This window comes from Chiloscyllium plagiosum, chromosome 15 (genome assembly GCF_004010195.1).
Source record: "Chiloscyllium plagiosum isolate BGI_BamShark_2017 chromosome 15, ASM401019v2, whole genome shotgun sequence".
NCBI classification, from domain to species: Eukaryota; Metazoa; Chordata; class Chondrichthyes; order Orectolobiformes; family Hemiscylliidae; genus Chiloscyllium; species Chiloscyllium plagiosum.
The window spans coordinates 39,078,468-39,106,167 of NC_057724.1; the positions used below are offsets into that span (position 1 = coordinate 39,078,468).

Genomic DNA, 27,700 nt, shown 5'->3' on the forward strand with positions numbered 1-27,700 from the left:
CTCCAAAGATTAACAGAATTGAAGGTTAATACATGATCTGGATGTCCCAAAGTGCTGAAAGATGTGGCTTCAGAGATTGTGGATGCATTGGTTATGTTCAAAATGCTATAGTTTCTGGTTAAAAATCACACAACACCAGGTTATAGTCCAACAGGTTTAAGTGGAAGCACACTAGCTTTCGGAGCGTCGCTCCTTCATCAGGTGGTAGTGGAGGGCTCAATCCTAACACACAGACCTTGGGTTTATGTCACATTACAGGTGACCACCGTTGCACTATACACACACACACAGATACTCCTACACACACACACTCTGACACACACACAGGCACTCCTATACACACATACACACAGACACACATATACACAGACGCGCACAGACACACACACTCCCACACTCACACATGCACCCGTCACAGTCTTAAGACACTGCACTCACTACACACACATTCGCTTTCTCACACTCACAACCCCCAACCCAGACAGACACACACACACACACAAAGACCCACATGCACACATATATTTTGTGGGGTGAATTTGTACTTGCAGGGTTACATTGTACTTTGCTCAAAAACTGCATGAATTCATGTCAAACTCTGTTATCTCACTTTTTAGATTAGAATCATTCTGAACATCATGGCATAGACAGAGAACACAGGAAGCTAACACCTTCAACATATTGTCTAGCTATCACCATTGTTAACAGCTAACCTGAGAATGCAACTTTTCAAAAAAAGGTTTTGTGATTTACACATGAAAGAAGTGAAACTATCATGGTATTCTAACAGATGAAAGGCTTAACAGACAATCAATTTTTCAATGTATAATTTCAGTTACATCACACTGTAAATTTTTGTTATAAATTCTGTGTGTTAGGATTGAGCCCTCCACTACCACCTGATGAAGGAGCGACGCTCCAAAAGCTAGTGTGCTTCCAATTAAACCTGTTGGACTATATCCTGATGTTGCGAGATTTTTAACTTTGTACACCCCAGTCCAACACCGGCATCTCCAAATAATGACTACTATAATTTCTGGTAAGCTTCCTACAGACTGGAAAGTAGCAAATGTAACCCCATTATTTCAGAAAGGAGGGAGAGAGAAAATACAGAACTGTTAGTTTGATGTCAATACTAGGGAAAATATTACAATCTATTATAAAGGATAACCAGACACTTAAAATATAATAATAATAACTTTTATACATGATTTGGAAGTGAAGAGTAAATGTAACCATAGCATTATACAGTACAGAAGAGGTCCTTCAACCCATTGAGTTTAAACCAACAACGACCAGCCTAAATTTGCATTAATTCCATTTTCTAGCACTTGGCTGACATTGTCACGACATTTCAATGCAGATATAAGGGTAAGAATTCAATATTTCCAGATTTGCAGATGGCACAAATGTTAGATTTGAGGAGGATGCATGGAGGCTTCAAATGGATTTTTGAACAGGGGAAGTGAAGGGGCTATAACATGGCAGATGGAATGTGAAGTGAATAAGTGTGAAGTTAACCACTTTGGTAGAAAAATAGAAATATGGAGTATTTCTTGAATAGTGAGAGTTTGGGAAGTATTGACGGCAAAATGGATATGGGTGTCCTTTTTCATGAGACTCGGAAGGTACAGGTGCAGCAAGCAATTAGGAAGGCAAATGATATGTTGGCCTTTATCAAAAAAGGGTTTGAGTTCAGAAGGACTTGCTGCAACTGTATCAGGCCTTTGTGAGAACACCTATGGTGCCTTGTGTAGATTTGGTCTCCTTATCAAAGAAAATATATACAGGTATTTGCCATAAAGGGAGTGCAATGGAGGTTCACTAGACTAATGCCAGAGATTATCTCATTAAAACTCACAATTTTTTTTTCTGCACATGACAAAATGAATGTGGATAGGATGTTCTCCTGTCTGGTGAACCTAGAACCAAGGGATATAGTTTTAGAATAAGGGAAGACTGAGATCAGAAGGAATTTCTTCAGTCAGAAAATAGTGAACCTTTGGAATTCTCAACCTCAGGGACCAATGGAAGCTCAATCATTGAGCATGGCACAGGCTGATAGTTTCTGGAGATGAATGACATGAAGGAATATTGAGATAATGTGGAAATGTAGCATTGAGGAGATGATCAGCTACAATCTAGAATGATGGAACAAGCATGATGGATTTAATGGCCGACTTGTGTTCCACATAAGATTTTGGCGTGTATCTGCTTGAATACAAAGCTGGATTTTACCCAATTGCTCCTCCCAAACTCAAAACCAAAGAACAATGACCAATGTTGTCATCTTTTACATCCCCCTCAACAACTGCTATTTCCCTTATGACCGTTTCTACTTTTCCACACAGGGCCACCCTACCTGCCAATTGCTCCCCCACTCCACACTCACTTCCTTTCTCCAATCACCATTAAGCATTTAGCTTGTGGGCTGCTCCTGATGCTACAGTACCTAATTCTACCACTTTCTTAATGATCTCTGTAACATCCACATGCCCAAATATGGCATGACTAGCTCTCTCAACTGTTATAATTTAGTACAAAAGATTACACAGATTGAAAAATAAACTTCTAATTTAAATTAATTTAATACTGTAAATACCTACAAGACGTTTTCCCAAGGAGATGAAATATTGAGGGTTGAATTGGAAATTTCATCTGCATGTGTATAATGCAGATAACAAGCTGCTGTGGACAAATTCTATACATTTGAGAGTGTTAGAATATGAAATTTGCAGTCTTATCCATGTGCCTATGGAGTACCAAAGCTATGTGTGTACTCTGACCATCAGATTTATGAAGTATCAGCAGCAAATAGAAATAAGTAAGGTTTCCTTTTTTACAGCATCTAATGTACATGAAACAAGTGGAATAAAATGTTGAAATTCATGGCAGTGAATGGATTGGTTTTGCATACTGCCTAGAGCATCATGAATAAATACCGATGCAGATAACAATCACTGGAGACTTGACACTGGGGAAAAACATCCCTGTGCAATTCCACACTTGTAAAACCTTCAGAAATATCAACAACTTTAAATGCTAAATGAGTACAGGAAAATATTAAATATCAAATAACTGAAAAAATAAATAAAAAGTGAAGTAAATGAATAAAGTCCTTGGATTTTAAGAAAATACTACAAAATCAATCTGAGAAAGAAAACAATTAATTAGAATGCAAATAATAGAGTATAAGACGTTTTGGGGAAAATGTCAATCGTAGGCTTTCTAAAGATACAGATGAATGGTAATGCAATTGATTCTGTGTGGTTTGTGTTTTTGGTAAGTTATGCTGCATATTTACTTCAAGTTAGTTTTGTTTAAAATCAATATTGCATGTGTGTTTTGCTGGCTAGGCCAGCATTCATTGTCCATTCATAATTGCTCTGGAACCGAATGCATTGCTAAGCAATTTCAGAGGGCAGCTAAGAGTCAACCTCATTACAGTGGATGTAGAGTCACTTGTTGGCTAGATCACCGTAATGCAGATGTCCTAAGGGAGGACAGAAGTCTCCCTTGGAGCAGAAGCCCAAAAACTCACTTGATCTTGATTTTCAGTATGAATACAAACCATGAAAGCAGAGCTTCATGATCATTTTAACCTTTTGGGTTTTAAGCAGGAGGTGTCAGAAGAAGTTAAGCGGTATATTGCTTCATTTTTTAAATATAATGATGGGGGAATTGCTATTAATACTAAACAGCAATAGAAACACAGTAAACTCAGGTACTGCATTCAAAGCGCCAAACTAATTTGAATAATAAGACAGTAGATTCACGAGTTTCATTACAGTTTATTATACTGTTTCAGGTAAAGCGCCTTAAAAGGTTTGAAGGAGACCAGAGTAAACTGTCTGAGGCAGATCTCTTTATGCTACTTCTGGTGAGAGTGCCAAGGTAGGACAATAGCACTTCTTAAGGAATCAACTAGCTAAGGAATGTATTTTTTCAAATGTTATTAGTGAAATTTATTAGAAATTTTCAGTAGATTGCACTTGAAAGATGCATGCAAGAGAGGAACTTTGGGAGAAAGATCACATTTGTACCAGCCCCATGAGGCAATTCAGTTCCTCAAGCCTGCTCCACCATTTAACATAATCATGGCTGATCTCATCTCAGCCTTAACTGCACTTTATTGCCCATTCCACATAACCCTTTTGTATTAAAAACTAACTTTCATAACTCCCTATTCATAATTAAAAATCTGTCTGTCTATTCTTTAAATTTATTCTATGTTGCAGCATCCACTGCTGTCAGGGGTAGTGAATGCCACAGATTCACAACCCTTTGAGAGAAATATTTACTGCTCTCAAAGCTAGCAAGTATACATACCATGTTTGTAGGCCAAAATTGCTCAATCTCTCCTCATGGGACAAGCCTTTCCTCTCTGGAATGAACTTTCTCTAAACTACATTCATTGCAATCCCATTCTTCCTCAAGTAAGGGGACCAAACCTGTATGCAGTACTCTAGATGCAGCCTTGTAAAATGGAACAACACTTTCCTACTTTTATACTCTATTCCTTTAGCGATGTATACCAAAATTTAATTTACTGTTCTGATTATGTGCTTACTAGCCTTCTGGAACTCATGCATGAGGACACCCAAATCCCTCTGCATCAAAGCATTTTGAAGTTTCTTCAAATGTATCAGATGTGAGTTGACCACCACAAATTTTGTTTTGGCCTATGCCCCAGGCAATCTTGAAGGAAAAGGACAATTCTAAATCCTTCATTTACATCATGGACCATCTTCTCTGTCAACAGTGTCATTTTTTTCCCCAACCCAATGTTAACTACACAACACTGTCCTTTTTACTCCCAAAACAGAGTGCAGCCAGCAAGTGTGCAAACATTGGGAGTTGAACTAAGTGTGGGAATTTAGGCAAGTGGAGGAAAGAGGTATTACCATGTCTTCTTCCAGCCATTTTTGCAAGGGGTTGCTTTGTGCTCGAGGTGCTGCTGGTTAGATCTAAGAGTGGGCCTAGGTGACCAGACTTTGTTGAAGAGGGTGAGCAGCGCCAAGGCAAGGGTAAGGTAAAACCTTTTCAATTCCTCACAGTCTGTGATTTGTTAAAGGAGCAGAGATAGCAGTCAGTGGAGTGATATGCTCTTCCTGTCAGTTGTAGGAATCAACTGACCCTAGCGACTTTGTTTGCAGGACGTGTGTCTGACTGAAGCTCCTCTCAGACCACATGGATTGGTTGGAGCGGCAGTTGGAAGCACTGAGGAGCATACAGGAGGCAGAGAGTGAGGTTAGTTGTAGTTTCAGGGAGGTGGTCACATCATAGGTGCAGTCAGGTTGATGGGTGTCTGCCAAGGGAGGAAAGCAGATAATGCAGAAGTCTACTGTAGCTACCCCCCTATTAAACAAACATATCATTTTGGATACTGTTAGGGGATTAGCCTCTCAGGAGAAAATAGCAGCAGCAGCCAGGTCTTTGATGTCACAACTGGCTCTGCTGGAAAGCAAGGTATGGCAATTGTGAGCAGTTGTGAGAAGGGACTCTCTAGTCACTGGCATACTTAGGTATTTCTGCTGCCACAAGCAAGACTTTGGGATAGTGTGTTGCCTTCTTTGTGCCAGGGTGAAGGGCTTTTCGGACTGATTGCAGAAAATTCTTAAAGGGGAGCATGAGCAGCTAGAGGTCATTGTACACATTGGTACCATTGTCATAGTTAGAAAAAGGAATAAGGTCCTGCAGAGTAAATATAGGGATTTAAAAAGCAGGACCTCAAGGGTAGTAATCTCTGGATTATTCCTGGTGCAACATGCTAGTGAGATTAGGAATAGGAGGATAGGGCAGAAAAATGTGCGGTTGAGTGACTCACGCAATTCAACTTTTTGGATCATTGGGATCTCTTCTGGGGCAGAAGTGATAATGTGAAAGAGGTTGCACCTGGTTGCACTTGGAAAAATGGGGAACCAATAGCCTGGCAGGGAGATTCACTAAAGCTACTCAGGAGGATTTAAACAAGCCTGGCAGTCAATGGAACCCTAAGCAGTTGTGAGGCAAGAGAGAAAGTTGAGGCTGACACAAAAGTTAAAGAGAGCAAGTTTAATAGACAAAGCAGGCAAGAGTATGGCAGAGAATGAGAGAAAGCTGATGAATTAAGCTGCATTTATTTCAAAGCAAGAACCTGACACATAGGGCATGGATGGGAATATGGTTCTGGGATATTACAGCCATTACATAAACATGGCTGAGAGAGGGACTGACAGCTCAATGTTCCTGAGTATAGATGCTATAGGATGGACAGAAGGGGAGGCAAGAAAGAAGGCGGTTAGCACTTTTGAATAGGGCGAACAAAATAGCAGTTTTGTTTTTACCTCCCTCATCTGCAGTCTGTTCTATGCTTTAGGCAGTGATAATATACCTGCTGCATGTTCGAAGATGCTGGCTACAACTGGCTTTGTGCTGAGAACTTTATTTTCACTCTTGTCCTTCAAGTATTTGCCCCAAGTCATCTTCCTCCTGATGATGAAACTCATCTGGAATTGAGTTTCTCCACATCAACCTGTTGTCAGTCAAAGCTTTGTTTGTTGTGGCCAGGACCTCATCTTGTAATTGGCGCAATCTGCCAGAACTTTCTTGCTTATTCACAGCCTAGGCAAATGCTGCAAATGCCAAGATTCAGCAGCGGTATCTGCATATGCCCTGGCAGACATCTGTGCAGTGACCGCCTTGACATTCCGAGCTTACACTCAAATATGTCATTCGACAAGGTTGGTCATCTTCTGCCTGTCCCTGCTGCCTTATTTACTAGGGTTGTTACCTTTACTTACTTAATTGGCTGGTCACTGTGTGATTTCCCTTTATCATGGGAGAATATGAATGGTCAATTTGCAACATGCAATGTCTAATTTTAATACCTGGGATCTTCCTGGAATAAAATGTTTTTTAAAATGTTGAAAATACAGACTTAAAATGGTGACAGTGGTTGCCTGACCAGGTTGAGTTGAGCTCATGAAACCAATGTGAATTAAGCTCAGTCTTGAACCAAATTAACAACTTATCCAAAGGCACCAAAACTCATGTAGGCTTGTGTCCTTGTCTCCTATTTTCTATTTACACTTTTCTGGAAGTTTCACTTATTTGATGAAAGCCCCATGCAGGTATTCAGCTCAAAAGGAATATGATATTAGATATGGAGGTCCAGAAATGAACAGCAAACAGTTTTGGGCAGAGGGAGAAGGAAAATCAATTTGTAACAGCAAGGCTCAGAAGATTCTCTCTCTCTTTCTCTTTCTCTTTCCATTTTTTAAATTTTAAATTACAGAACCTGTGATAAAGCAAATTGAAGAAAGAACCATTTACTAAGAACTCAATGTTTCTACAAATTTCACTATTGCCAAGAATAAAAGATATCAATAAACTGCCCTGGTCTCAATTTCAGTTCAAGGACTCTCAGATCTTTTTAAACTGTGTATTCTTTACCTTCTTATTGGAAGATACCCTCATTCCTTTTAAAACTGCCTCCCTATTTTTGCATGTGTTCAGTGTTGAATTTTATTATGATTTTCTCAGGATTTGTATGTGTAAATTCCCTTTTCTTGCCCACAAGAAAACCTTGTATTTGGTTCCTTTATTTTAAATGATACTACTTTTAATTGAAGGATGATATAGCTGTGTGCTAAAATGAAATAAAATATTTGATGCACCTGACCAAGGGAATTTAAAAAAGAGGCCAATTCAATCTATTTCACCTGCTCATAAAACATACGGTTTGAGAACTTATGGCTTGAAAAGTGAATATAGGGATTTAGGTTGGAAGTAAAAGGCAGGATGAGCAGAGTAGTAATCTCAGGATTGCGACCAGTGCCATGGGCTAGTGAGGAAGGAACAGAGAGTGACGGCGGCTGAACGTATGGCTGCAGAGCTGGTATAGGAGGGAGGGCTTCAGATATGTGGATCATTGGGATACCTTCTGGAGAAGATGGGACCTGTACAAGGAGCAGGTTGCACCTGAACTGAAGGGGTACAAATATCATGGGTGGGAGGTTTACTAGAGCTCTTTGGGAGGATTGAAACAAATTTGGCAGGCGGACGGGAACCGGAGCTACGGATCAGAGGTTGGGGGAGCTGGTGAACCAGCAGATACAACGTGCACAGAGTCTGTGAGGAAGGATAGATAGTAGATTGGCAAAGTTGCATTCAGTGTGGTGGGTTGAATGTGTCTATTTTAATGCAACAAGTGTCAGGAATAAGGGTGATGAACTTAGAGCATGGATCAGTACTTGGAACTATGATGTTGTGGCCATTACAGAGACTTGGATATCACAGGGGCAGGAATAGTTGTTGGATGTTCTGGGATTTAGATGTTTCAAAAGGAATAGGGAGGGAGTTAAAAGAGGTGGGGAATGTCATTGCTAATCAGGGATAGTATAACAGGTCATCAAGGAGGGTTTGTCCACTGAGTCACTATGGGTGGAAATCAGAAACAGGAAAGGAGCAGTCACTTTATTCGGAGTTTTTTATAGACCCCTCCCAATAGCAACAGAACATGGGGGAGCAGATTGGGAGGCAGATTTTGCAAAGATGCAGAAGTATCAGTGTTGTTGTCATGGGTGACTTCAATTTCCCTAAAATTGATTGGGACATCCTTAGTGCAAATAGTTTGGATGGAGCAGATTTTGTTAGGTGTGTCTCAGAAGGAATCCTGTCTCAATATGTAGATATTGGATGCGATCTATATGGACTTCAGTAAGGCGTTCAACTAGGTTCCCCATGGGAGACTGATTAGCAAGGTTAGATCTCATGCAATACAGGTAGAACTAGCCATTTTGATACAGAACTAGCTTAAAGGTAAAAAACAGAGGGTGGTTTTTGAGGGTTGCTTTTCAGACTGGAGGCCTGTGATCAGTAGAGTGCCACAAAGATTGGTGCTGGGTCCATTACTTTTCGTCATTTATATAAATGACTTGGTTGTGAACCTAGGAGGTATAGTTAGTAAATTTGAAGCTGATATCAAAATTGGAGGTGTAATAGAAAGCGAAGAAGGTTACCTCTGAGTACAATGGGATCTTGATCAGATGCGCCAATGGGCTGAGCAGTGGCAGATGGAATTTAATTTAGATAAATGCGAGGTGCTGCATTTCGGAAAGGCAAATCAGAGTAGGTTTATACACTTAATGGTAAGGTCTTGGGGAGTGTTGCTGAACAAAGAAACCTTGGAGTACAGATTCACAGTTCCTTGAAAGTAGAGTCGCAGGTAGATAGGATAGTGAAGAAGGCATTTGGTATGCTTTCCTTTATTGGTCAGAGCATTGAGTATGGGAGTTGGGAGGTCATGCTGCGACAGTACAGGACATTTGTTAGGCCACTTTTGAAATATTGTGTTCAATTCTGGTCTCCTTCCTATTGGAAGGATGTTGTGAAACTTGAAAGGGTTCAGAAAAGATTTGCAAGGATATTGCCAGGGATGGAGGGTTTGAGCTCTAGGGAGAAGGTGAATAGGCTGGGGCTGTTTTCCTTGGAGCGTCAGAGGCTGAGGCGTGACTTTATAGAGGCTTATAAAACCATGAGGAGCATGGATAGGGTAAACAGACAAAGTCTTTTCCCTGGGGTGGGGGAGTCCAGAACTGGAGGGCATACATTTAGGGTGAGAGGGGAAAGATATAAAAAGGGCCTAGAGGACAACTTTTTCATACAAGGGTGGTGCGTGTCTGGAATGAGCTGCCAGAGGAAGTGATGGGGGCTGGTACAATTGCAGCATTTAAAAGGCATCTGGATGGGTATGTGAATAGGAAGGTTTTGGAGGGATTGGGCCTAGTGCTGGCAGTTGGGACTAGATTAAGTTAGGTTATCTGGTTGGCAGGGACGAGTTGGATGAGTCTGCTTCCCCGCTGTACTTCTCTATGACTCTATAGGCTGACTAGAAGGGAGGCCATATTGGATTTGGTGCTTTGCAATGAATCAGGTCAGGTATCAGATCTCACGATGGGAGAGTATTTCAGTGATAGTGATGACAACTCCCTGACCTTTACTATAGTCATGGAGAGGATAGGAGCAGACGGTATGGGAAAGTATTGAATTGGGGAGGGGGAATTACACTGCTATTAGGCATGAACTTTGGAGCATAAATTGGGGGTAGATATTCTCAGGGAAATGCACAACAGAAATGTTGTGGGAGCACTTGCTGCGAGTGCTGGATAGATTTGTCCGACTGAGACAAGGAAGGAATGGTAGGATGAAGGAACTTTGGATGACAAGGGATGTGGAACATCTAGTCAAGAGAAAGAAGGAAGCTTACTTCAGGTTGAGGAAGCAAGGATCAGACAGGGCTCTAGAGGGTTACAAGGTGGCCACGAAGGAACTGAAGAATGGAGTGAAGAGAGCTAGAAGGGGGCATGAAAAAGCCTTGGTGGGTGGGATTAAGGAAAACCCCTAGAGGCATTCTACACTTATGTGAGGAACAAGAGGATGACCAGAGTGAGGATAGGGCCGATCAGGGATAGTGGAGGGAACTTGTGCCTGGAGTCAGAGAAAGTAGGGGAGGTCCTTTACGAATACTTTGCTTCAGTATTCACTGCTGAGAGTCATAGAGTCATAGAGATGGACCTTATTGTTTGTGAGGACAGTGTGAAACAGGCTGATATGCTCAACCAGGTTAATGTTAAGAAGGAGGATGCACTGGAAATTTTGAAAAACATGAGGATAGATAAGTAACCCTGGGCCAGACAGGATATACCCAAGGTTTCTACAGGAAGTGAGGGAAAGGATTGCTGTGCCTTTGGCAATGATTTTTGCATCTTCACTGTCCACTGGAGTAGTACCAGATGATTGGAGGGTGGAAAATATTATTCCCTTGTTCAAGAAAGTAAATAGGGATAACCCTGGGAATTACAGACCAGTCAGTCTTACATTTTTGGTGGGCAAATTATTGGAGAGGATTCTGAGAGACAGGATTTATGATTATTTGGAAAAGCGCAGCTTGATCAGAGATAGTCAGCATGGCTTTGTGAGGTACAGGTCATGCCTCACAAGCCTTACTGAATTCTTTGAGGATGTGAAAAAACACATTGATGATAGTAGAGCAGTCGATATGGTGTATATGGATTTTAGCAAGGCATATGATAAAGGTCTCGGATTGAACTCGGATTTCACCAGTTTCCTCATTTCCCCTCCTCCCACCCTGTCTCAGTCAAATCCATCAAATTCAGCACCGCCTTCCTAACCTGCAATCTTCTTCCCGACCTCTCCGCCCCACCCCAGTCTGACCTATCACCCTCACCTTGACCTCTTTCCACCTATCACATTTCCGACGCCCCTCCCCCAAGTCCCTCCTCCCTACCTTTTATCTTAGCCTGCTGGACAAACTTTCCTCATTCCTGAAGAAGGGCTTATGCCCGAAACATCGATTCTCCTGTTCCCTGGATGCTGCCTGACCTGCTGCGCCTTTCCAGCAACACATTTCCAGCTCTGATCTCCAGCATCTGCAGACCTCACTTTCTCCTCATATGATAAAGGTCCCCATGGTAGGGTCATTCAAAAAGTAAGGAGGCATGAGATACAAGGAACTTTTGCTGTCTGGATACAGAATTGGCTGGCCCATAGAAGACAGAGGGTGGTAGGAGATGGACAGTATTCAGCCTGGAGCTTGGTGACCAGTGGTGTTCTGCAGGGATTTGTCCTGGGACCTCTGCTCTTTGTGATATTTATAAATTACTTGGATCAAGAAGTGGAAGGGTGGGTTAGTAAGTTTGCCGATGACACAAAGCTGGGTGAAGTTGTGGATAGTGTGGAGGGCTGTTGTAGGTTGCAATGGGACATTGACAGAATGCAGAACTGGGCTGAGAAGTGACAGATGGAGTTCAACCTGTAAAAGTGTGAAGTGATTTACTTAGGAAGATCGAATTTGAATGCAGATTACAGGGTTAAAGTCAGGATTTTTTGGCAGTATGGAGGAATAGAGGGATCTTGGTGTCCATGTCCATAGATCCCTCCAGGTTTCCACCTAAGTTGATAGGGATGTTAAAAAGGCATATGGTGTGTTGGCTTTCATTAGCAGGGAGATTAAGTTAAAGAGCCGCGAGGTGATGTTGCAGCTCTGTAAAGCCCTGGTTAGACCACACTTGGAATAATGTATTCAGTTCTGGTTGCCTCATTATAAGATGGATGTGGAAACTTTAGAGAGGGTGCAGAGGAGATTTACCAAGATGCTGCCTGGACTGGAGGGCATTATGAAGAAAGATTGAGGGAGCTAGGACTTTTATCATTGGAGCGAAGAAGGATGAGAGGTGACTTGATAGAGGTGTACTAGGTGATGAGAGGGATAGATAGAGTGGATAGCCAGAGACATTTTACCCAGCGCAGAAATGGCTATCACAAGGGGACATAATTTTAAGGTATTGGAGGAAGGTTTAAGGGAGATATCAGAGGTCGGCTCTTTACACAGGGAGTAGTGAGTGTGTGGAATCCTATACTTGCACCAGTTTAATTGTTATTGAAATAATGACACAGATTTAATGACAAAGACTAACAATTCATAACTGCTCAGCCAATTGCTTCTCTTTGTGTATCTGGAATCAAAAAATATGAATATGTTGCTAACTCTGTTCAGGCAGCTTTTGCTGATTCTAATGCATGGGAATAAATTTGATTTTTTTGCAGTTATTGCTTGCATTTGGAAGCTATGATTCTTAAGGACGAATTTGAACCACAAATAAAATCGCTTATGACATCTGTTTGTACAATGATAAAGGCTGCACATGGTAAGATCCTGACACAAAATTAGTGGATGTGTTTCTGTGAAAGTGAATACAAAGACAGTTACATTTAGTTCATAAACAAAATTTATAATGTTATTTGCTAAGTCCAGACTGTGTAAACCATTTACTAACTCCTTATGTGTATTTTGCATGCACAAAATTGAAATCCGACATTGAACCAAGCACCTCTACAGATGTCTAACTTTTAAGACACATATGCTAGTCCTTCAGAAAGCAAATGAGCATAAACCTAAAGTAAAACAAGTAAAAATCTTCAATATTTTAAAGATTTATGTTTATATTGCATTTTTCATGACCTCAGAGTGTCACAAAATGCTTTAAAACCGCTTAGCACACTTTGAAATTCGATTACTGCTGTGCATTTTGTTACTCAGATTGCACTTTGAAGATCAGTCATCTTGAAATTTTCATAGTCCCTAACACCAGGCTTAGCCAATTAGACATTTTCATCAAACGTTGCAAAAATGTTTGTATGTATGTGCTACCATTACAGGTTGGTGTGGGTGTACTGCAAGCTATGCAAGTGTGCAAGACAATTCTGAATGTGCATAAATCTTTTGCTGTCTTGCAGAACTACGGAACTGTGACGAGCTGCATGCAATCTTGAGACTGGTGTTGAAAGCTGGAAACCACATGAATGCAGTAAATATTTTGACCTGAATAAACCTACCCACACTGTATTTTTGATCATCCTTATTTATGACTCCATCATAGCTTGCTGCCTGGACCTATTGATGGAATCAAGCTCTTTTTATAAAGTTTTCATGACCCACTACAAAATCACCCAAACAACCAATTAACAAACATAAAACTTGTGAATACCAAAGGTAATGTAACATACCAAAAATCAAGAAAGGGTAGGACACAAGTGAGGAAACTAACTCGGAATGGAGTCGGTGAAAGAAATGACAAACCCCACCCCCTTGGTGTCCATTTTTCTCTAAAGGTTTCCATGATGCTGGTAGAGATCACATGGTCCCTCTCCAAGCAGACCTGGGTATGAACAATGCCCTGTATTCCTGATGAAGGGCTTTTGCCCGAAACGTCGATTTTACTGCTCCTCGGATGCTGCTTGAACTGCTGTATTCTTCCAGCACCACTAATCAAGAATCTGGTTTCCAGCATCTGCAGTCATTGTTTTTACCACATTAATAGAGTCAGGCTGTCGAGACTGTGGCCCGCTGCCTGGACCTGTTAATACCTACTTTAGCAAGACCCCAGCTCTTTTTTTATATTTAAGAAATTCAACTATCAACCCAATTAATAAATTCAAGAACTCAGTATTTTTCTATTTAAACACCCACCACCAATGTGTCTAATCTCCTAATTAATAAATTACAAATTCCAAACACAGACCCTTAAGGACAGTGTGTCAACAATAAAAATCTAATAACTGGGGAAAACAAGGAGGAATCTAAATAAAAATGGAGTTGAAGCGGATGATAATGGTGCTTATGGTGCCCATATTTATCCAATAGCATCGAGGGTACTTTTGGACACTGCACACCCCATTACCAAACATACCCAGATACAGACATAGCTGCAGAAGAGAGGATGGCACAGCCCACAGACTGGATCTGCAAATACCAGTGTTTTTTTTGTTATGAGTTCATGGGATGTAGGCATCACTGTCTTGGCCAGCATATGTTCCCCATCTCTTATTGACCAGAGAGCAGTTAAGAATCATCCACATTGCTGTTGGTCTGGAGCCAAGTGTACGCCAGATAAAGATGGAAGAATCCTTCCCTATAGGGTATTAGTGAACCATCTGGGATTTTACAGCAATGAACAGTAGTGACATGGTCACCATGAGGCCAACATTTTAAGATATTTATTGAATTTAATTTTCATCATGTACTGTGGTGAGATTCAAGCCAATGTCCACAGAGCATTAACTTGAGGTTCTGGAATATTAGTCCAGTTACATTATTAAAGGACTGTGTACCTGTATCAAAATCCTTGGGGCCAGTTGTTTTGGAATTTTTCAGATTTCAGAATAAGTGACATTTTCACAGTGAAATAAAAAAGAATTACTGAACAGTAGACTCATGTGTGACTAGTCCAAGCACTGAGACACAGTTGACACCTGCAAGTGCTGGGCCACGCCACCATGTCACATCTGAGTGACATGGGTTGAGTGGGTGTGGAGTTGGGTCACTTGTTCACACACCAAACAACCTTGTTATGCAGAAAAAAAACTTCGAATTTTGGAACTTTTTGGATTTCAGTTAAAGGATTATGTACCTATACTACATCATCACCTCCCTGGATAAATCAAACATTTCCCATGGTGGGATTTGAAACCAGAACAGTAATGTCAAATTGTGCAATACTTATCTAATGAGGTTGCCACAATCCACTGTGAGCGCTTATTTTTATTTTAAACATCTACTTCCAATTTTCCAAATCACAATTCTATAAATTCCAAACACCAAGAACCCAGCTCTTTAACTTTGATGAATCTGGCACCAGGGCATCGGGGGAGGGGGGGGGGGGGGGGAGAGGTGGAGAGGGAAGGGAGAGGGACAGGGAGGGGGCTTTCAAATTATTAGGAGTATTGGTAAACATCTTGTGTTCCATCTCAATGTTTGGATTCTCTTTATACATATGTACTCGACAGTCATTTTCTTATCCTGTTGTGACATGCTATTGTATGTATCTGGATCAGATTGAATTTGGCATCTGGATCAAAGATAGATCCAGGTACCACTGCACCACAAGATTCTCAAAAGCCCTGCTCTTACATTAAAAAAATCCAATGAGCATAATCTCTTCTCAATTAACTCTGGAGCTATTCTGTTTGACCCTTGAAGGGATCTGCCTTTCCAGCACATACATCAATTTCATAACCATGCAAATTTATCTTGTGTTTTTATTCCATTTTCAGGGAGGATATTCAGGAAATGCTGCAGGATTTCGGATTGCATCACTGTTGAAACTTGCCGACATTAAAGCAAACAAACCTGGCATGAACTTAATACACTTTGTAGCAATGGTATGTATTTTGAACATAATGAACTGTCAAAAGACCTCTGGACCCTATTTTAAGAATAATGGTCACTTCATTGTGGTCTTATAAACTGAAACTCTTGAGATCTGTTCTAGTTTTAATAGCAGGAATCAAAGCAAAACATCTGACAATAAATTCATTGTGCTTGGTTTGCTTAATTTTGTAACATGAAAGAATGATGACACTAAGTGTTTTGTAACCTTTCAAGCTGTGACTCAGTGATAGTGCTCTAGTCTTCAAGTTCCACTTTAGAGGCTTGAGCTCATTAGTTAAATGGTCATTTAATTCCAAAATTAGGGAATGCTGCATTGTTTGAAGTGCTACCTTTTAGTTTGGATGTTAATCTGCTTTCTAAGATAAATCAAAAAATCCCATGGCAGGACTTGAAAAAGATCAGTGGAGTTTTTCTCCTATTGTTCTGGCCAAAAATAATCCCTTGGCTCGCACCTAAAATAGATGCATTATTAGTTTATGTAATTTTATTTGGGAACTTCTTGCGTGAACATGTCTTCTTGTTTCCTATATTAAAATACTGACTATTCTTTAAAAATATTTTGTTGGTTATTAGGTGCTGTGGGAGGTCCTGAAGTCATGAAAGGCATGACATAAACACATATCTTCCTTTCTAATAGGATATAAAAGCCATTTATTAGGGCCTTCTGATATTACCTCACCATTTTCTAAGTAGATAGGAAGACTTAAGTCATAAGTTATCTTTGTTACTGGAAACAAATTTAGTTCATATGTTTATAGCACATTAGCTGTATCATTGCACTTAATTAGGTGATGTATATGTCTCTCATTTATTCTTGTTGATATTTTAGTCTCCATTCTTTGTTTGCATTTGTACATTTGGCTTCAGTCTCACTGTTTATATATTTAACTCTTACTTGTTCCTCTGTTCTCTTCTGCCCAATATCTGTCTTCTTTGAATGGAAGATCTTATTTGGTTTGGTTTGAAAGCTATCCCTAATGTTTGGAAGCTGTGTCATGCAATAATGTTTTTGCAGAAAATGTAGCTTGTATTGCTCAGAGGTTCTATCCCCACCATTTCTCCCAAACACTATTGGTTATTCTACACTTTTGAGTTCTGACTCCTATTGTACACTTTACACACTTATTTTCTTCTATAGCTTCTTCCTACTAACTATAATTTCATATCCACTCCAATTCATTCGCCTTGACTATCTAACTTCATATTTTCCTTATGTAGAATAATTCCTCTCATCCTCATATTTGTATCTCTTTCATCTCATCACAATAAGGAAGAGCATGTATCCCAGTAATAAACTAAGAAACAATGAGCTGAATTTTCCCAACCCCTGAATTATGTGGGCAATGGCAAAGCAGTTAGGAAACTAAAGTGAGTTTGGAAAAATGAGATTTTTGACAGTGAGTGAAAAAAATTTAAATTTTATAACCATGCTTTGAATGGCAAGATGGAAAACATACTGTTGAGATGCAAGTGACGGCCTAGTGGTATCGCTGGACAGTTAATCCAGAGACGCAGGTAAAGCTCCAGGAACCTGGGTTTGAACCTTGCCATAGCAGATTGTGGAATTTGAATCCAATACAAAATTGGAGCTAAGAGTCTGATGATGACCATGAAATTGTTGTCGATTGTTGGAAAAACCCATCTGGTTCATTTTGTCCTTGAGGGAAGGAAACTGCCATCTTTACCCAGTCTGGATTACACGTGACTCCAGACCTACAACAATGTAGTTGACTCTTAACTACCCTTTGGGGTGGGCAATAAATGTTCCAGAGATGGACTGGACAACAACTCCCCACATCAAAGTAGAGTGATTATCTGGCATCTCCAGCTCACTGCTTGTTCCTCTGGGCTTCCACCTTGGACAGCAATCACATCATATGTTATGCTCCATGGGCAAAGACCCACCCCACAGCCATAATGCTCAGCTTCAGACATGCACCAGACTCACCACATCATATGGTGAATCTTCAACTGACCTAGAGCACAGTTCTCCACTACAATGTTGCATTTTCAACATTGATGTTTCACTGTAATGCTGCTGCCAGGCCACTGTGTGTGCAATGATATACACCTGTCTCATGCATTGGATCAGGGGGCATCTCAATGGTCCTGGTTTGCTCCCTTAGTATTCACTCACTTTATGCATTGGATGTTCACAACATCTGTGTCATGTTATGACACTTTGCCGTCTCATTCAGAACTTACACACTGATGGTACTTCTGTCTTGCCTTCCCTTTTAGTGCAGTCATAACATAAAGCAGCTTGTCATGATTGCCAGCAATGATCAGTCAAGTGATGGATATGTTGCTGTATTGCACCATGCGATGTCAATGTTACATCTACATGCCATGCTGCCAGTTTACACAGCAAACACATTGTACGTGCTTCAACAACAGTATGACCATGTCTAAAAGTCTATGGAAAGCAGTCTTCAGTCAGGTCAATACAGACTGTTTTCAGTCAGTGATTATGGGCATAATAGGACAAAGGCATTGTCTGAGATCAGTTCAAGGACTTGAAATAGTTAATTGACTCTTTGGGGTATCCATTTTCAGGGGGTCTGTATCTCTTCAGTCCAGGGAGTGGGCCGTAGTCAGTCCCGCAGGCCCATTTCAATTAGTCAGGAATTCATAATAAATCAGTTGGGGTGCTGCACAGTAATCAGTCAAAGGTCAGGTCACTCACCAATCAGGGCTGTCTTTCCACGTTGGCTAGAGGTTACATCATGGTCAGTCCAGGGATTCAGTTCACTGACAGTCAAGTGGGGAGTGTCAGGGGCCACTGCTGTATTGGGGATATGAGGGAAGTCAACTGTGAGGATTGGAGATAGCATGCTGGGGATGAAGAGGGCACAATAATTGTTAAGAGACCCAATTCACACATAAGTGACTGAAACTGTGGGTGTCCAGAGTCCAGAATTACAGGCATACCAAATTGCAAAAGGTTGTGCCACTGAGGGAGATTATAGTTTGAGAGGGGCAAAGCCACAGAAGAGTTTGAAAACCAGAATGAGAATTTTAAAACCAAAATATTGACTCCTAGTGCAGGTATATATATGTATATTCCCTACAGTGTAGAAACAGGCCCTTCAGCCCAATAAGTCCACATCGACCCTCCAAAGAGTAACCCACCCAGACCCATTTCCCTCTGACTAATGCATCTAACACTATGGGCAATTTAGCATGGCCAATTCACCTAACCTGCACATCTTTGGATTGTGGGAGGAAACTGGAGCACCCGGAGGAAACCCACACAGATACAGGGAGAATGTGGAAACTCCACACAGTCGCCTGAGGCTGGAATCAAACTTGGGACCCTGGCGCTGTGAGGCAGCAGTGCTAACCACTGAGCCACCGTGGTGTGAAAGTATATAAAAGTGGGAGATGATAGAATGTGGGAGCGCAATGGGTACTGTGGCCGGTGGTCTTAACAGCAATCCTGTAACCTGGGATATTTCTTCCTCAATCAGCTACAGAGTCATGCCAGTGTTATTTAATTATTTATTCATGGTATGTGTCTGTCATTGGCTGGGCTAACATTGATTGCCCATTTGTAGTTGCCCTTGAAAAGGTAGTGGTGAGCTGCTTTCTCAGCCTCTGCCGTCCGTGTGCTATAGGTAGACTCACAATGCCATTGTGGAGGGGATTCCAGGATTTTGATCCAGGATTGTGCCATGGTTATTCTTACAGTACTATCATGGACAGACACATCTGTGGCAGGCAGATTGATGGGAATGAGGTCATGTATGTTTTTCCCTCTTGTTAGTTCCCTCACCACCTGCCACACAGCCAGTCTAGTAGCTGTGTCCTTCAGGACCCAACCAGCTCGATCAGTTGTGTTGCTGCCACGTCCAATGCCTGCTAATGGACATTGAAATCCTCCACCCAGACTACATTCTGCACTCTTGCAACCCTCAGTCCTTCCTCCAGTTGGTGTTCTAAATCCTTATCTCTGGAGTCCACTAAATAAAGCTTCCGCGATTCTTCAATTTTTTGGTGTATATATGGAATTAAATATTCTCAAATAAATAATTAAATAATTGCCATAAAATGTTCATCTGAATAAAACGGGCTTCACTGTATATAACATACAGAGGAACTGGCTATGATTGGAGCTGGAAGGTGGAATATGGAGCAGAGCAATGCTACAAAGCATTGGGAAGCTTGTGAGTAAGTCTCAAAACATTTATGTGCCTTACAGTTTAACTTGGAAATGATTCCAAATGTCATACTCAGATACAACCACCAGATTTGACAAAATTGTGACATATTGTGCGAAATGGAGTGCATACTAAATGCAGTACTGTACTTGTAACATACACATTGTGGTACTGCTGGATTCTGAAAGATACAGAAAAAACTGAAACACTGTTGCTCAAAAATGCATGTATTTTAAACTTGTTAAACCTAAATCCTATTCCAGTTCCAGGAAAAATTGCAAGAAGTCAAACAGAGAAGTGTGTCAGTGAGGGGAGGAAACAATTCAGAAGTGTAAAAAGGCATGTGAGCATGTTTATTTGGAATGCTGACAACTTTTAATCTGTATAAATTTATGTCAGTGAACTTCTTAATTGGCTATATTGGGAATATTTTATAGACTTTGCATCTATCAATAAAAATAATTTATTGCCCTCCCAACGATATTCAATTGCAGCTAAAACTGACAAAAAACTCATAATTGACCAAAATCAGTTGTCATTGTCTTGCTCATGCTGAAGAAATATGCTTTAAAGTTTGAACTGTGCTATTGCAAGATGTTATCATAAATACATGACCCTTTTTCTGAAATTAATTACAGTGCTGGGCACTCGGAAAGGCTTCCGTGAAAGTTCATGTCATTTGGCAATGTTTAGCCGTGGAATAGTTGTCCAAAAATAATATTTTTCAATTTTCCACATTATTTTATGAAATAGAAATAAAATCTCTGGAAGCATTGTCGTCCAAGTGGCCACTTTTCTCTCGTCGTTGTTACAGGTCTTTTTGTTTACATTTTTAAATTCCCTTTGATGATGCATAAACTTGATTGACTCTAACATCTAACTGAAAGGTTTCCTTTTTCAGAATGTTAGGTTAAGACCTGAGAATTTAAAGGCTTTGTTGTAATGATATATTATTGGTATTGTTAGCACCTATCATAAATAATTTGCACTTCACAAGTTAGGCATTTTTGTCTCCTCAAGAGGTATTTAACAGAGTTGACAATAAACTTTAAAATTTAAGTTTGGTGTTTTTTGCCCTTCATACCCCAATGACAAATGTTATCAGGCTTTGCTTTCATGGCATCTCATCTTCAGTTGCCGCTACAATATTCCTCCACACTTAGTTCTTAATGAAGGCTTTCCTATCCTCAATCCCATACTATGATCCAAATATTGATGATGATAAGTTAATTCATGTCAGTGAAAAAGACTCCTTATACGTATGTGATAAAATACATAACCTACCAATTATTTTGAAGAGCAATAATCCAAGTAATGTATAGTAAGCAGCTACTAGATTTTACATGATATAGCAAATCTGAAATGTCAACCTTTTATTAGATTTGAATATCATTTGTCTCCACTTATTAATTTACTGATTAACTTTATGAGCACTTTATGTGTGGCATTTTTCTGAAGGAATGTGCCGTTTGGTCACTGGTACATTTGAGATTTGTCCTGGAGTAAACCTGTTACAACTAATTTATTTAACTAGCTGAAACTAGTATTTATTTTATTAATAGGAAGCAGAAAAAATGGACCAAAAGCTTCTTTCCTTCCCAGATAAACTAGAACACATTGGAGCAGCTGCCAGGTAGGATAATATGATTTCTCCCATTCTATCCTGTACAATGTTCTACAAATATGACATCAGTCTTAATTACTACGTACTTGCAAACATCTGATTATGCCAACATATATTTTAACAGTTACTAATAATCTTCAAGACTGTAAAGGACGTTTTGTTCCTACTTTGCAGTAAGAAAGACCTTACATTTATTAACAACAAACGGGCATTTATGTGAATATGAATGGTATGCATGCTGTTTGTTGTATCACACAATGTGTTGCCGTTATGACAAGATTTCAGGAAGTCTGTTGAGTCTTTGTGTAACATAATATCACAATTGTTGTCTGCTTTAGATATTCAGGGATGTAGCATAACAGCATCTTCTCCAAGTTTCTTCAGAGCAACTCTTAGAATAAGTTTACTGCAACAAACTGAATGGTCACAGCACAGAGGGAGGTGTTTCAGCCCAGCCAGTCCTCACTGATTGAATTGTTGTTGCAGACAATTAACCTTACTTCACTGCCATTTTTGTGTGGACCTGCAAATTATTTGTCTTCAGCTGCTTATTAACTTTCCCTTTGAAAAGCATAATTAATTATGTCACCACTACCCTCGGGGTAGTATTCCCAGATCCTAACCACTCACTATGTTAAAAAAAAGTTTCTGAAAGTCATAGAGCCACAGAGCTCCAGTCTATTCAGTCTCTCCCTATAGCTCAAACTTTCCAACCCTGAGAACATCCTTGTATATCGTTTTTGAACTTTTTCAGATTTCACAACATCCTTCCTCAAGCAGAGATACCAGAATTGAGTGCAGTATTCCAAAAGTTGCCTAACCAATGTCCCGTATAGCTGCACCATGTCCTCCAAACTCCGAGATGCAATGCACTGACCAATAGTTTCTCTCTATCTACTCTGTCTAGTTCTCTTAAAATATGGAAAACCTCTGATATAGATTTCCTCTCATCCTTCAACATGGAGAACAGCTCCAGCTTCTCCAATCTATCCCCATATCTGAAATCCATTGCCAGTAAAATTATTGTCCTAATTCTCTGAAGCCTTCAAGTCTTTCTTAAAGCATGCTGCCCAACATTTCACAGTATATTTCAAGAAAGTTCAAATTAGTTGATCATAATGATTCATTATAACTTCTTCATTCTTGAATGCAATGCTTATAAAATCATAGTCATAAGATTTTATAGCACGGAAACAGACCCTTTGGTCTAACTCATCAATGCCGACCAGATATCCTAAATTAATGCAGTCCCATTTGCCAGCATTTGGCCCATATCCCTCTAAACCCTTGCTATTCATGTACCCATCATGATGCTTTTAAATGTTGTAATTGTACTGGTCTCCACTATTTCCACTGGCAGCTAATTCCAGACAGGCATTGTGTGTCGGCATTGATGAGTTAGACCAAAGGGTCTGTTTCCGTGCTATAAAATCTTATGACTATGATTTTATAAGCATTGCATTCAAGAATGAAGAAGTTATAATGAATCATTATGATCAACTAATTTGAACTTTCTTGAAATATACTGTGAAATGTTGGGCAGCATGCTTTAAGAAAGACTTGAAGGCTTCAGAGAATTAGGACAATAATTTTACTGGCAATGGATTTCAGATATGGGGATAGATTGGAGAAGCTGGAGCTGTTCTCCATGTTGAAGGATGAGAGGAAATCTATATCAGAGGTTTTCCATATTTTAAGAGAACTAGACAGAGTAGATAGAGAGAAACTATTGGTCAGTGCATTGCATCTTGGAGTTTGGAGGACATGGTGCAGCCTGGGAATTAGGACTCCCAGGAACCTACCACTAAGTGTGTACGTCTTGCCTGGTTTGCCTTACGAAAATACACAGCTGACATTTAGCTAAATTAAACTCCATTTGCCATTCTTCAAGCCATTGGCTTATCCGATCAAGGTATATTTGTCCTCCGAGATAACCTTTGTCACTGTCCACTACATCACCAATTTTACATGTCATCCACAAACGTACTGACCATTCCTCCTATATTCACATCCAAATCATCTGCATATCTGTCAAAAAGCAGTGGACTGAGCACCAATCCTTATATTGTAAAGCCTAAGATCTGTATACTCTATTAACCATTTTCTTCGTCTTCAACAGTCCATATATAACCCGGGTCTTTCAGCTTTTACATCCCTTTTAGGATTATACCTTGTAGTTTACATTGACTCTCTTTATTCCCCCTTATATACCAAAATGTATCACCTGACATTTCTCTGTGTTAAATTTCATTTGCCACATGCCCTTCTACTGGCTTTTCAAATTCCTCTTAATGAAAGTTTAGAGTGACAGAAATGTACAGCATGGTAACATACCCTTCAGTCCATCCTTTCCATGCCGACCAGATATTCCAACCCAATCTACTCCCACCTGCCAGCACCCGGCCCATATCCCTCCAAACCCTTCCTATTCATATACCCACCCAAATGCCTTTTGAATGTTGCAATTGTACCAGCCTCCACCACATCCTCTGGCAGCTCATTCCATACACGTACCACCCTTGCTTGAAAAGGTTGCCCCTTAGGTCCCTTATATATCTTTTCCCTCTCACCCTAAACCTATGCCCTCTAATTCTGGACTCCCCAGCCCAGGGAAAAGACTTTGTCTATTTATCCTACCCATGCCCCTCATAATTTTGTAAACCTCTATAAGGTCACCCCTCAGCCTCCAACAGTCCAGGAAAAACAGCCCCAGCCTGTTCAGCCTTTCCCTATAGCTCAAATCCTCCAAACCTGGCAACATCCTTGTAAATCTTTTCTGAACCCTTTCAAGTTTCACATCTTTCCAATAGGAAGGAGACCAGAATTGTGCGCAATATTCCAATAGTGGCCTAACCAATGTCCTGTACAGACGCAACATGACCTCCCAATTCCTGTACTCAATACTCTGACCAATAAAGGAAAGCATACCAAACGCCGCCTTCACTATCCTATCTACCTGCGACTCCACTTTCAAGGAGCTATGAACCTGCACTCCAAGGTCTCTTTGTTCAGCAACACTCCCTACGAACTTACCATTAAGTGTATAAGTCCTGCTAAGATTTGCTTTCCCAAAATGCAGCACCTCGCATTTATCTGAATTAAACTCCATCTGCCACGTCTCAGCCCAATGGCCCATCTGATCAAGATCCTGTTGTCATCTTAGGTAACCTTCTTCGCTGTCCATTATACCTCCAATTTTGGTGTTATCTGCAAACTTACTAACTGTAGCTCTTATGCTCACATCCAAATCATTTATATAAATGACAAAAAGTAGAGGACTGATCCTTGTGGCACTCCACTGGTCACAGGCCTCCAGTCTGAAAAACAACCCTCCACCACCACCCTCTGTCTTCTACCTTTGAGCCAGTTCTGTATCCAAATGGCTAGTTCTCCCTGTATACTGTGAGTTCTAACCTTGCTAACCAGTCTCCCATGGAGAACCTTGTCGAATGCCTTACTGAAGTCCATATAGATCACATCTACTGCTCTGCCCTCATCAATCCTCTTTGTTACTTCTTCAAAAAACTCAATCAAGTTTGAGAGACAATTTCCCATGCTTCCACTTCGGCATTCACAATACTTTGAAGTTTATTATTATGTATAAATTAATTTATGTCAAGAAAAGCAATGGTCCTAGTGCTGACCCCTGGAGAACATCATGGACCTTCTCAAGCTCTATTTTTTGTCTCTCAGTTTGCAATCTTGTTGATAAAATGGAATTTAATCAGTGTTCTGGTTCAATTTGACCATCCGTCATGCTAAGTCATGCAATTCACAGTTTGATTTATTAATTTTTACATTATGCTGGATTAAGAAGCATTAAATAATCCCCATTGTCGGAGTGTAATGTTTCACCATTGGTTCTGCTTTAATGAAATTATATGCCCATATTTAAAAAAAAAGCTTCTCTACATTTTTAGTCCTCATTAAATTAAAAAAAGAGGAAACTACAGCCATACATTATGACTATGAATTCCATAAAGTGATTATCAGGAAGAAAGGAACGAAGATCATTTATATTCAGGTTTGAACTGGTTTGGTGATTGCAGATATGATTATTGAGGTGATGTAACTGGTTAGCTGTCAAAACTGACTAAAATTTGAAGCTCTGTAAAACACTTATGTTTTAAAAGATATGGTGGTACAATTTAAATGATAATTAATATGTAGATATTTAATATAGTCTTTGACTGAAAGATACTACAGGATTGATTGACATGATGCATTGCACCATTAAAGTTTGGATCGAAGGAGAATCAATGACATTCATCAACTAATTTCTGACTCTTTGGTCTCTCAGGTTATCTGAAGATGGTATACAGGAGGAACTAAATAAGCTGTCAGAAAGAGTTGCCTCTCTGCAGACAGATTTAAATGAAGATTCAGAGCTTGAAGCACAGATAGCTCCCTTTCTACAAGTAAGATTGGTTAAGGATTTTAATATAACCTGATATAAATGCTGTAGCTGTATCACTCATTCCCATAACGATTGTTGATATTGAAAACAGAAGATAGTTCAAATTGGAGAGCACAGATGCCTCCTTTCCAAACTCTGATATGTAATGAATAAAACATTTAAGATTATGAAGGTGTTACCTTTGGCAGAGAGACGCACTTCTGTGTTTGCTATCCTTTCTCGGTTCTATTGTGTTTATATTTGAACAGAATCTGAAGACATTCTTGAGTCTGTAAGCAATCCATGTTCACAAGTTCATTTCTGCCATTAAATTCAGCAGCATAACAATTTCAACCTGTTCTAATGGGTCTGAGAGATCTGTGACAATTTGGACACAGATTCTGGACAAATATTACCCAGCTATATAGTTATGGATTTTCTTTTTCTCTTGCATTTGTTCTTGGCATGTGGCCTATATTCATTGCTAATCCTTACCTTCAGACCATTAAAAATCAACCAATTTACTGTGAGAAAGTAATGTTATTGAAATAACTCCACAGAGGCCAGTATCCTGTCACCAAGTTATCCTTCATTTACATGTGGAGAGTTCTTGACACTGATCCAGCTTCCTCTGAGCCTGCTCTGAGTGAACAGAGCCTCTGACACTCGTTTTTATTTTTTTTTCCTGTTTATAATTTTTTTTATTAAACAAATTACAAAACAGTTTACAAAGAAAAGTTAACATTTACAGCTGTATACAACAGCAATTTTACAAGGGAGAGCAGCAGCAAAGCCAGGCCCCAAACCCTACCGTTCAACCAGTTTACAGAGAGATGAGGACAAACCTCAAATCTCAGTTTCATATATGTCAAGACAGCGACAATGACATTTGTACATAAAAAGCTAATCCAGTTACATTAAAAAAAATGCATACAATACAGACCCAGCAAGCCCCCGTCCCTCCCACCTTCCTACCATTCTAAGGCAGCCCGCCCCTATGTACCTTCCGGCTCTTGGTCCACCTCATGCCCCTTCCGGTTCTCGATCCGCCCTGACACACCTTTCAACCATCTCTAGGACAGCCCGCCCCTGTACCCACCCGGGGTGACAGCAATCAGGATGGCTTACCCACCTTCCGGCTTCACGAACCACTCTCAGCACCTTTCGACCGCCTCTGGGGCAGCCCGCCCTGGTACCTGCCCAGGGTGACAGCACTGAGGACGTTACCCGCCTTCTGGCTACTTGTTTTTATATCTGCCAGCCAAGGCTCCCTGATTGGGCCAGATTAACAGCCCCAATCAGGGAACTCATATTTTATGAGGTCCATCTGGCTGACCTCGTTACATGCACTGCATCCCATCCAGGACATAGGCTAGTTCTAGTTTTTTTATAGCTCCTCCTGGGGAATTTTAGCATTGGGTCTGTTTCCTCCAGCTCTGCCTCTAACACGGTAATGTGTAATACACAGTAGTTCGCCTCCCGTGCCTAAAGTGTCTCAGGAGAAATTCATTCTCCTCTTCAGGTGGCAAAGACATCGAGGCGGCAACATCCGCTGTGTCCATTTCAGATTCCGAAATGCCTTCAACACTTTATGGAGAGGGAATGCTCATAGGTTCTGGGACAGTCGGAAAGGCAGTCAAGGAGCCAAGCATGTTTTGTTCTCTGAACATTTGCAACTTTAAGGTGGTCCACATGTTTGTTCAGGACATGGCATCTACTCGAACTTTATATATTGCTGGACCTGACCTCACGTTGACCTCTTATCGATTCAGGGCCATTCCCATAGT

The 27,700-nt window shown here is 40.4% G+C and overlaps 1 protein-coding gene across 1 annotated transcript in view; it reads left to right on the top strand.

The window, feature by feature from the left end:
* The window catches only part of fhdc2 (FH2 domain containing 2), an 88,849-nt gene that overhangs the window by 48,846 nt on the left and 12,303 nt on the right, over positions 1-27,700 (top strand). The window contains exons 5-10 of the mRNA XM_043705302.1: positions 3,809-3,894; positions 12,610-12,710; positions 13,300-13,370; positions 15,616-15,723; positions 21,456-21,526; positions 25,818-25,935. Of these exons, the coding sequence (XP_043561237.1) occupies positions 3,809-3,894; positions 12,610-12,710; positions 13,300-13,370; positions 15,616-15,723; positions 21,456-21,526; positions 25,818-25,935 (555 nt within the window). The remainder of the gene's footprint in view (positions 1-3,808; positions 3,895-12,609; positions 12,711-13,299; positions 13,371-15,615; positions 15,724-21,455; positions 21,527-25,817; positions 25,936-27,700) is intronic.